Genomic DNA, 12,370 nt, shown 5'->3' on the forward strand with positions numbered 1-12,370 from the left:
AAAAAAAATTAAGGTTATCAAAGAGAACATACCCTTGTTACACATTGCACATATTAGCAAGTTCATCGCTGTAAAACAGTGTGTTTTCATGACAGGAGTAGATGCAAGGTAAAGAACATTTTATAAAGCAAAATATATTTTCAGGTTAATATCATTTCTAAATTCCTGATTTTTTTAATTTTGTTTTTTATTAAGAGAAGCTTTCATCAGTGGAGGTTACTGTATACAAGAAAGCTTAGATACTGTTTGCTGAACTAATCTCAACTACATATTTTAAGCATCCTTTTTGAAAACAAAAGGACTTAAAATTTCAAAGAGTGACAAAACCACCTACCTCTACAAAAACAACTTTACATCTTTAAAGCATCTATTCTATTGCTACAATATTTTACAAACCGTACTTTTATGCTAACTACTGCATTTTAATCTGACTTAAAAAAATGACATGTGTAAGGCATACAAATATAGTATATCCTTCCACACTTTATGACTCTATTAGGAACTACAAAAATTAATGGTATTTTTTACGCAAGTTTGAATTTCATGGTTTTCTTAGAGCTTCACATGAACATTATGAAGATGCCCTTACAGTTTCTTCTGATGACAGATAGCATGTGCATGTTATTAACGACCCATTAAAGGCAGAAGTATCTGCAGGAGATAAATAAATACTAACTTGCTCCCTGCAGGAATAGACACAGCTGTCTGGAATGCATGTTGGACTCCATCTCTTGAGGTCCCTTCCAACCTCTGCAATTCTGCGCACTTTACCTTCTGTGAAATCTATGGGATCCCCTAAAAAAATTTGGCTATCATTTTCCCCAAACAATTTGAGAGAGACAGAACCTAGGAGTGAAGCACTGCAAGCAGTTCAAGACCAGTTAAGAATTAGCCATTTAAAATAACTGGAGATAAAATCCTACACTCTTCAGAAATACAAGGATAATCTAAAATCAACATTCTCTGAAAACAGTGGTTTGGGAAAAAATGCTATAGTGATAAGAGTGAGGGAACTACCAAGTGTCAATGGTTTGACCAAACCATGCAATAGGTAAGTTAAAAGACAGTTTAGTTTACTTGGTAGAAAATATCATATGAAGTGTCATGAAGACCAAGTCTTGGCTAGTGTGAGGTAAAGAATTATTACATCATAACTATGTGGATGTAGGAGAGGGTAAGGGCACATGAGCTGCTTGGTTGCTTCCATTTCCTGCTGGTAACAAGGTGAGGCTTGTTAAATGATTGTATTAATTCAGATTGTCAGTTACAGCTCACAAAAAGGGAGAATTTAAAAAGATAAGCAGGACTTAGATTAACAGCATTAACTGTAAGTAACTAAGGAAGGAATGGTTGCTATATTGGACAGTTAATTCATGCTGTTCCCAGTTTGAATAATTTCTCAGTGGTATCTTGCTCTTCCATCCCCTACAGGCCCCAAACAATCAGGACTTGAACCATCCTTCACTTCTGCAAAAACTTGAGGCTGCATGTCCTGCCACTCAAATGAAGATTCCAATTTATTCTCCATAAGTAAAAAACAAGTGCAATACAGATATTTACTTCCTTTAAGTCAAAGGCACAGGTTTAAACATTATTTTATACCATTGTTGTAGATGATCAACAATATACTTCAGTCAAATCTATTCATAAACTTTTTTCCTCTAAACAAAGAAGATAACATAAAAGCTTTAACACAACAATTCTCTGTTGTACTAGGTTTCTTTTTGCATTGCTCTGCAGGAAGAACTGCAGTCAACAAATACAGTTAAGCGATCCTTCCAAACGGAAAGGGAAATTAAAACAAAAAACAAACAAGAAACCCCAGTTAAGTTGCACACGGTTGTAAGCCATATGAAAAGAACTAATTAAAGAAAAAGAAGACAGAAAATGGACTGGATTTTAGGCAAATGCATGCTCAGTAGATGTTCTGGAAAAACAACATTTTTATGAGAAAACAAGATGGGGCAACCACCATATGCTAAAAATTGACAGAAGACACATTAGCACTAAGACTGAATTCAGACGCAAATTATACAATTCCAATTAGGGTCACTTTCAACACTAGAACTGCTGTCTAATGCCTAATCTAGCATCCCTGTCTGGCACGATCAATCTTCAGTTCCAGTCCTCATTCCTAATTCTCTAAATGCAATCCTACGGGATTTTTCTCCTTGTCGCATGTGAAGCCAGTAGCCCAAACCACTATGAACACAGGAAATTTCTCTACCTTTGGCTGTCTTTAGTGTGGCAGGAACTCTAGTTTCCTAACAACAGGTGAAGAAATCCTGCTAAGATCTGGAAGATAACCAGTCTCTTATTTGTACTATTGAGATGGCACGTGCAATTCATACACTCTTCTTTATATCCAAAGGATATAGAGTCCAAATACCCAAAATTCTGTACAAATAAGCTTTTACAACCTTGCAACTTGAGTATATTTTTTAGAGGAAGCCTCTTAATATCAAGAGAACTCTTCTATAGAACTAGATTCTCGAAAATTTGACACAATTTAGCATCTTATTGTGAGATGCATCTATAAAAACCTATTTCTAGCAGAGATATGTCATATTTTGAATGTAGATGTATTTATATATATTTAGTGTCCTTTTTAACAATTTTAATAGCTTTATGTATTTACCTACATTTCAGATGTGTATATATATTAAAAAAACCCACACTTGTAAACAGACATTCAGGTAAGTGCTAGGAAACGCTCCTTGCATGAACTTCCACACTTCATCTAGTCTGATCAGAAGGTTTAATGACTTTATCATCCAAGAGCAGACCACTGTTTCCCAAGCTTTCAAATTAGTGATAAAAAGCAATGATTTCTCTGGCAAGAATGACCTGCACTTGCAGGTGAGACTATGCAGAAGTATAGCACAACAGTAGTATTTTCAGTTGAGTATGGAGCTCCACGCGTGGACCACACTGTGAATCACTAAGTTAAAAGATAAAAAATCAATTCTGTCTTTGTTTCCTTTCAATGAGAATATCTGCATTAACAACTTCTCATTCACCATTCAGTGGCATCCCCAATTTATTGCAAAAAATATGTATCTGTGGTAACAGATTTTCTTCTTACACATATACCGGCAATAATTTTAACTGTCATATCTAAAAGGGAAATATGCACATGTCCAAGATATTTTAAAAGTACATAAATGAAATGCTTACCCCCAAAGCTGGCAATCTTTGTGTGCAACTGACAGCAACCTTCAGTTTCCAGTCTGTTTCTCCATCAAGCTGGTCAGTTCGAATGAAACATGAACCTTGAAATTAGAAAGATATGACTTGAAATTAGAAAGACGTAACTAGTTTTTAGATCTCAAAAATTCAGTTTGAGTTTAAAAAAAAATTACGAGTGAATGTAAAATAAATTTACAAACATTTTAAATAAATGTACACAAATCACACTTTGAAATGTCTGACTGCTGATTAAATGCTTTCTGCCATGAAAACAGAACATTTTTTCCTGATAGAATTAACAATTGCTTGTTTATGAGCATGGGAAAAAAAAATCCCATTTCAGAGATTTCTCAATAGTTTCTAAACAAGTTTTCAAATATTACCAGAAAGAGACAACACTTCACTGGATAAAGTTGAAAAAGGTTTAACCTATTTCTCACTTGTGCAATTCTAAAACAAGATAATAATAAAACATTTGCAGGTTTTCTCTCATAGCTGTTTACACTTAACAAGCTTCCATTACTTATGTCCTCCTGGCTTCACTGAAACTTCTCCCTTCAAATTAACCTTAATAAGGATACCATTCAAAGGACATTCCAGGCTCCTACATATTTTACTTAAAATAATTAATTTAAAGTTACTTCTAGTTGTCAAAGACTCAAAACTAAAGAAACCGATCAATATGTGTACAGTAGTTAAAACAGGATGGAAGCTCAAGGTGCAAACTAATACACACTGAAGAGAATCAGTATGCTCTACAGACAGAAGACTAGTATTCAAGAAACTGAAGAGTAGTAACATGATTTCCCCCACCACGATATGCTCCATATAACTACTGTGATGGTATCACCAAATATGGACTATTACATAGGCTACTGATGAAAGGCTCAAGGTAAGACTAAATAGGATTTAAAATTAAACAGTATTCTTTATGGATTTTGTTCTGAAGTAAAACACTGTTACATTTATTCTCTTCAAAATACTTTGAAGAGTTCAGTGGTATATACTGCATCATAACTAAGGGTGAGATATCTAGCAGCAACAAGATGTTCCACATTTCAGTGCATATTCTATCCGTGGCACTGATCAGCCTACTTTCCATCATACTTTTCCTGTACAAGACATTTCATAGTTCTCCTTACCCCTCCTGTCAATGGTTGTTCTCTTCCATCAATTTCATTTAGAATTAATACTACAGATCAATGCAGTTCAAGACCAGAGTGGCTCCTGTGAATGGTTGACTGCACATATATTCATTTAATAGAGCTCACACTATGACATGTATTGGCCAGTCACATTTCCTCTCCACTTCAGCAGTTAATTTCATCAATAACTTATCTTGTAGGCTGTTTCCGTTTTATCCAGAAAAAGAGATTGCTTTCTGCTAAGTCAGCTTTCAATACTGATCACAACAGCAAAATTGAAACAATACAATCTTCTTTTCTGCTTCTAATATTCATCAGAGTTACGTAATTTGTATTGTGAGATTTTTAAACCTCACTTAACTAAGTTATAAACACAGGAGACTAATTATACAATTAAAATAATGCACAAAAACAACTCCCAACTTCCATGATTCCCACAAACCTGTAACAACCCAAATATTTCCCACTGCATGGAAGTTGTGTACTTCATAATTTTAGTCAGCAGTACCTAGGATTTCTAAAATCAGTATCAATGACTTCTGGAAAAAAAATACAACTGTTCCAACCAAACCACTCCAAAATGCTTTCATCTATGTCCAGCTCACTAGTTTTATGTCTTTGTTACCCTCTATTTTTCCTGTTTTAAAAAAACAAAAAAAAAAAAAACAAAAAAAAAAACAACCACATTTTGTTACTTATACACATTACCTATATATTTATTATGCAGCCCAAGACAATTCCTTTTTACTCAACGTGGCCCGGGCAAGCCAAGAGGCTGGACATCCATGCACAATTTGCACACCCAATTACAACACTATGTATATGTTTTTATACTCTGTTTGTTTTATATATACTTTGACAGAATGTTTTACATCAGTGTTAATCTATTGCAATTCTAATATGAATATGACTTGCAAGGGAAGAACATCTACACAAACATTATAAATTGCAAATCCCTTTTTATTCAATGTTAATTACTGAACCAGGAAATTATTTCCCAGTATATACAGAAGTTTATATAGAGAAGTTTATATTCATATAAATTTTTAAGTTATTTGCTGCGTAAAGGAGTAGGCATGAATTTTAATGTTTACCAATCAAAACATTGCTGATTATAGAAAAATGAAATTCCACACTGAGCACAGGGCATCTCTAACATAGGATATCTTTAAGAGGACAAGGGCTGCGCATAAAGGAAAACTGAGAAATTAAAATATTTTCTTTAGGCAGTGGGAGTGCTCAGATGCCCATTTTCCATGAACAATAATCACCAAATATTAGAAGACAAATTTGAACATAGTTAATGTGTCTAATTTATTTTTGTTTTTACAGTGAAAAAATAAGAGCGATCGGAATTACAATTTAAGGTTAAATCTAAAGGAATTACACTAGGTTTGAACAATCATTTCTCTGAAGAGCAAATGTCACAAGAGTACACTTAAATTATTTTACAACTACCTAGTATTCATTTAGCATAATCTGTTAAAGAACGGGCATAAAACAGTGAATAGCATGTCTGTGCAAGATACTGCCCAAGTAGAATTAAACTGATTTTTAAGACTACTTCAGTTGAAATTGGTGAAACTTGTACAAGACTTTTTTCTTACGATTCTAAGAATATTGTCACAATCTACAATGAAGTCTGTGAAATAAGAACCCCACAACTTCAACTTTTCTCTTAAAATAATCACATAACTTGTAATCGCAATAAATGGTGAAGACTTGGGAGTCTTGGTAGACAAAACCAGCAGTGTGCACTTGCAGCCCAAAAGGCCGGTGCTGAATCAAGGGTGGCTAACAGGGCAAGGGAGGTTGTTGTCCCCCTCTACTCTGTCTTCATGAGGCCCCACCTGGAGTACTACATCCAGGCACGTGGCCCCCAGAATAAGAAAGTTGCAAAGCTGCTGGAGTAGGTCCAGAGGAGGGCCACAAAGATGATGAGAGGGGGTCGGAACACTTCTCTGAAGAGGGGCTGAGGGAGCTGGGCTTGTTTAGAATAAAGAATCATTAAGGCTGTAAAAAACCTCTAAGCTCACCTATTCCAACCATCCACCTACCACCAACGTTGTCCACTAAACCATGTATTTAGGTAACACATCTACCCTTCCTTTATACACATCCAGGGATGGTGACTCCACCACTTCCTTGGACAATCCGTTTCAATCCCTAACCACTCCTTCTGAGAAGTTCTTCTAAATATTGAATCTGAACCTCCCCTAGAGCAACTTAGTCCTATCTCTAGTCCTAACACAGTAGTTACCTGAGAAAAGAAGACAACCCTCACTCCATCCTCCTCCAGACTAACAATTCCAGCTTCCTCAGATGCTCCTCATAGGACTTGTGCTCCACACCCCTCGCCGGCTTTGCCGCCCTTCCATGAACGTGCTCCAGGGTCTCAAAGCCTTTTTTGTAGTGATGGGTCCACAAGGGAACACAGTACTCAAGGTACTTTAGATACTAAACTGCACGCAATGCAATTTTTTCTGCACGAAGGAATTCACTTACAAACCTCTGCTTCATACAGACTTCCACGTCAGACACCCTTTCGTCAGACTACTTCTCTGCTGCCATCTGTTGTGCAGCCACAAAATGTCATGGAACAATGGCACCCCTACAGTCATACCACAAATATCCACCTCTGATGTTGTGGGCCAATATAATAAAATAGGAGGTATTACTTTCAGAACAGCCCTTCTATTTTGGAGCAGACATAAAAAAGCTCACTGTCATGGTTTTCCATAGGTATTCCGTATCAAACATCATGCAGTGAACTGACAGAGCAGGGATGGCTGCTTGGGAGCTGCAGTTTCCAGCAGCTTTTGTTAAGCCCACACGGTTTCTGGGAGGGAAGCAGGTAGCCTTACCTCTGGTCAATACCATTGGCAGCATAGTTATAAAGGCATCTGTCATTTGTTTGATTCATTACCCCTGATTCCTTTTATACTGTGTTATCTCTCATTTCTTTACCATTTCTAGTAAATTAGCTTCTCTTTATCTCAACCAAACTGTAATCCCTCCTTTTCAGTTCTTTACTGGCTTCCCACGGGGGAACGGTTGGTGGATGGAAACCCCTGTCATGGGTCAAAAGATTCTCAGCTGGTGACACTCACCCATGAACACAATAACTTCAGGCCTATGTCTGGCTAACGTTTGCCAAAAAAGGGCCAGTGCTAAACGTAGAGTAAGCAGGGGGAATCTTACTTAGTTACTTAAGGTCTTATTCAGCATGTAAGCGTATGACACGTACAGAACAAATATTTCTGTGAATGTCTTTTACTTAAACGTGCATCAATAACATGGTTATTCATTTGTGCACTTGCCTGCTTCTAGAAAGTGTGAAGAAAAGCTCTCAAAATAAAGACAGGTTGACTCTGGAGAGTGCTTGAAAATATTTAGCCTAAAGTAAAAGAGAAGCCTACAGATGAGAAAGGAAGAACAGGAAGGAAAGCTTCTTAATGACATAAGAACAAAATATATGTATACACATACGTATATATAATAAACTTCCTCTTACTTAACATTATGCCCTATGCATTAATTTCTTTACTTGCTGCTATCTTTAATTTCCTGAAGTTATCGTACTATATTTACATGTGTTACTACCACTTTAATTATATTTTTACATAAGCTCTTCAGAGAATTAATTACAATTTTTAATACAGTCTTCTGAAAACAATTTACTACTTAGGACACTGCAAAGTTTTGTTGTTATGTATTCTAGCTTACAGGGTTTTTAAATTATGTCATTTGGAAGAGGAAAAATTGTTATGTATTACATTCTTCATTCGTATTTCATTTGGAAATGTTTTTGAAAAGCAGAAACACAGACTTGTTTTCCTTAAAACAATCACCTCACTAATCAGCCTGCTTACCATGTAATTTGTAAAGAAGTGTTGTTAAAAATAAAAATCCAAGTAAGAATACTGACAGACTAAGAGCAATCCTCTTTGCAAAAAGAAAACAATTCAAATTTTATACAAAATAGCATCTTTTGCTTTTCATTGAAGGCTATACAACAAAGAAACAAAAACCATTCAAATGATAGGAATTATATCAATATTTAATATTTCCTATGACTGTGGAAAGAAAATTACAGATATGCTAGATAAGTTGGTTTAGTTTGCTACAGAAAGATAATTGCAGGATGTGTAACATCTTTTGTGTATTATACTGCTCAAAGAGATATCAGGCAAATCAGTTTTTCAGAATGAGAATGCAACAGAACTTCCTACTTACATGCCCTAAAATAATCAAATAGAAGCAGATGCATGGTTTTGTTTTGTTAGGGAATAATACTGCTGTGAAAAGCAAGACTGAATAACAGAACTGAAATACTTTATAACACATTCATCAACACATGGAAAGCCCCAGCACATCAGATTTGAAAAATATCAACAAAAAATTCAGATAGGTTGGCAAGATGAACAGACAGCTTCCTTCTGCTTTCTTTTTAAGTCTACTATCAAACAATCACTCATCTTTTCAATACAGAGGGAAAGATGTTGTGGGGGCCTGTGTCAAAGGCCTTCCTGAAGTCCAAGCAGAGGACATAGGTGGCTCTTCCCTCTCCCACTGACGCAGTAACACCACTGTAGAAGGCTGCAACATTGATCAGACAGGACTTGCTCTTGATGAAACCATGCTGGCTTTCCAGTGTCACCTCTCTCTTCCACGTGCCTTAGCACAGCTTCCAGGAGGATCTCTTCCATGATATTCCCCAGCACAGAAGTGAAGCTGAGAAGTCAGTAGTTCCCTAGGTCATCCTTCCTACCCATGTTAAAAACAGGTACAACACGGCCTTTTTTCCAGGCACAGGGGACTTCACGTGACTGCCGTGACTTTTCAAATGTCACCTGTAGTGCTTGATGGCCCTGAGGGGTGTGCCTTCTTGGACTTTCCCTTTCTGGTTGATAGATCCTTTTCCTTTTCTGGTTGAAAGCATCTCCTTTTCTCTTTCTACCCCTTGCCAAGTATGGATCCAGTTGAGCCTTGGCCTTCCTGACTTCATCGGTACACAGCCCACCAGAATCCCTATACTTCACCCAGGATGCCTGTCCCTGCTTCCACTGCCTGTGCATCTTCTTCCTACTCTGTACTTTGACCATCCTGTCCCCAGTTTGTTTCCAGGGAGTCTTAGCACTATTTGTAACCAATGTCAATATACACAGTAAAGAACAATGCATAGGAAGGCAATAACAACACAGAAGTTTTGAAAACTTTATTTAAATTTCTCTTGGAGAATACTAAAGTTAATAGATTTCTGCTTGCTACATTTTTGCCAAATATCAGCAGGCTTAAAAAAAGACTTGCCAGTAAGGACTGAAGGGAGGTTAAGGGTAGAATTGAAATATAGTATGAGACATTTTATTGTTTTCCTGTGCTAAAGATGCTTCAGAGGGAAACAACTGTATTTTACTTGTATATGAGATATGCAGGTGTATTATTTTATTATTGTGCATTCCAGTACATATTTATCACCAAAAGCGTGTGTAGAGTATGTTCTCTTAAGTTAATCTCCAACTATATTAAATTACATTTACTTTCTCTAACGTGTAGTTAATAGAAATTCATGTCAGTTATCCACAAAGACTGTTAAACCACCGCTATAGGTCTGGGCTCCTTTCAACAATCAAATCTAAATAAATGAAATTATGCCTGTCTTCTCTGAAGATCTGTATCCAATTAATTTTTTACAAATGAGAACAACAGCTACTACTAATGCCTTTCAAGCCTCAGCAAAACTGAATTATTAAATCTGTCTGCCTATATCCTATTACGGCCTACTTATGAATACTTGATTTTATTTTGTATAATTGACAACAGTTGTCAGGAAAGGAAGGCTTTAATGGCAATCAAATTAAGATCAACTCGTCTAAGTGTCACAGCGGAGAGTGTGCATGAAGTGCTGAATAAATTAATTGATGGGTCACTGTGAAATAGGGCATGTAGAACTGTGGTGTCATAGACCATTATATATTGTCTAGTAATAATAACACATCCTTCCCAGCTTGAAGACAAAAGCAGTGAAAGTGATAGGTTATTATAAAATAATCAGGAAAAAAATGACTTTGCATACCTAACACAAGATCACTTACAAACAACTTAATTTTTAAGTAATTTATATTACTTAAGTGACTATGTGCATGAAAATTTTAAAGTGATGACAAGATGAGTAGCAGCACCAGGATAACGTTAGACAACAGAGTTTCATTTACCACTATCACAGAAAGCTTTCAGTTATGTTACCTACTAAGGAATTCTTAAAAAACAAACAAACAAAACACAAGAGAATAGCTGAACCATCTCAAACATTTCAGTTATAACACCATCAGCTAGGATGCAAATAACAAATTGTAGTTGTATTTAAAGAAGAGTGATGAAATTGGTTTAAAAGCATTAATTTCTCTTAATACCATTAAAACAACTGTGTGTACTTGAGTTATTTGATCTGAATTAAGAAACTGATGAAGCAATTGATTAATTGGAATTCAAGCCATCAGTCACTGGATCCATCAACAGATTCATTTACATTCTAAACAATCAGCTGATGGTCTTATAGGATGCCATGTATTAATATGCAGTCAATATGATACCATCAAACTCATCAGAGTTCCTTACTGACAAGCACACAAATGCTTTTAATCCAAGCTTTATCCACTACATTTTTTTTTTTTATTGCTGTATTGATTCAATGTGATTTAGGAATTTTTACTTTTATTAAAAACATTACAGAATTATCTTACTTATAGCAAGCAGTACTCTAAGGCAGGAAAGAAAAAAAAAATCCACATTTATGTTCACATTCTCAAATTTTAACATAATGATTTACCTAGAGATTTACAAATAGATATTGAAAAGCATTAATTCACCCTCTGCATTTAATAGGTTTTGAAGCACCACTTTGCTCCCTAATTTTTCTGATGCTGATTAATCTTTTTCTATAGAATCACTGATGAAGAAAGATAATCTAAATTATTTAAATAATTTCCTGAAGTTTACAACTTGTAAGGAAAAAAAAAATAAATATATATATATATATACACACACACGCAGTAATAATAAATCTAAAACTCTGCCATACTTAATACCTTGGTTACCTTAGAACTCTAATCAAAGTCTTGCTTTCCAGATGAAAGAAAATCAAGGGAGGCCTGAATGCCACTTTATAACAGTATGGAAATCCGTACTATACTTGGCAGATACCAGCTCTACTGACAGATTTCATAAAAATAACAAGAATATTTATCACTGACATCACCCTGTTTCTACACCTGCTTTGTTTGCTACTGTGGCTATTTCAGACATTTAGAACTCAAATAACCTATGGGGATTTATCCCATGAATGATCCAAGCACATAAACTGAAATAGAGGAATTGTAAATATTTTCATCTTTGCTCATCATTAAAACAATGTTGCTAGTGCCAACAACATATTAGAACTAGTCAGATGTAAATACATATGTTAGCATTGGAAGACTCAACAAACAATAGCTGTCACATCTTCCTTCAGAAAAATTAAAGATAAAAATATTTTCCCAACTGAGTAATTTTAACATAGTAGGAAAAAAAAACCTGCCAGGTGGTATCCTACTTAGCATAGCAAACTAATTTCACCAAGACAACAGACTACTATAACACAATGTATATTATGCATTTGGATAAATCGAAGGATGAAACTGAACTGTTTGCAAGCAATGAGATTTCAGCTGTTTTGAAGAACAAAGTGCCTACACTGCAAACTATTTTAAGGCACCACTACAACAAGAAAATCGCACAATGTGGACACGGTTCCACAAGTGCAATTCCATAATTATTATCCACGTTAGATTGTTTGCCCTGAATCATTACTATAGTCTACGTACTGGGTTCAGCTGGCTTTTTTTCATTTTTCTTAACACAGAATCACAGAATTGTAGGGGTTGGAAGGGACCTCTAGAGATCATCGAGACCAACCCCCTGCCAAAGGAGGTTCCCTACACCAGGTCGCACAGGTAGGCGTCCAGGCGAGACTTGAATATCTCCAGAGAAGGAGACTC

The 12,370-nt window shown here is 35.8% G+C and overlaps 1 protein-coding gene across 1 annotated transcript in view; it reads right to left on the reverse strand.

The window, feature by feature from the left end:
• The window catches only part of ATP9B (ATPase phospholipid transporting 9B (putative)), a 143,000-nt gene that overhangs the window by 90,379 nt on the left and 40,251 nt on the right, over positions 1-12,370 (reverse strand). Inside the window, 1 exon segment of the mRNA XM_031552722.1 lies at positions 3,178-3,272. Coding sequence (XP_031408582.1) covers positions 3,178-3,272 — 95 coding nt within the window.

The sequence above is a fragment of the Meleagris gallopavo genome, chromosome 3 (genome assembly GCF_000146605.3).
Source record: "Meleagris gallopavo isolate NT-WF06-2002-E0010 breed Aviagen turkey brand Nicholas breeding stock chromosome 3, Turkey_5.1, whole genome shotgun sequence".
Lineage (NCBI taxonomy): Eukaryota > Metazoa > Chordata > Aves > Galliformes > Phasianidae > Meleagris > Meleagris gallopavo.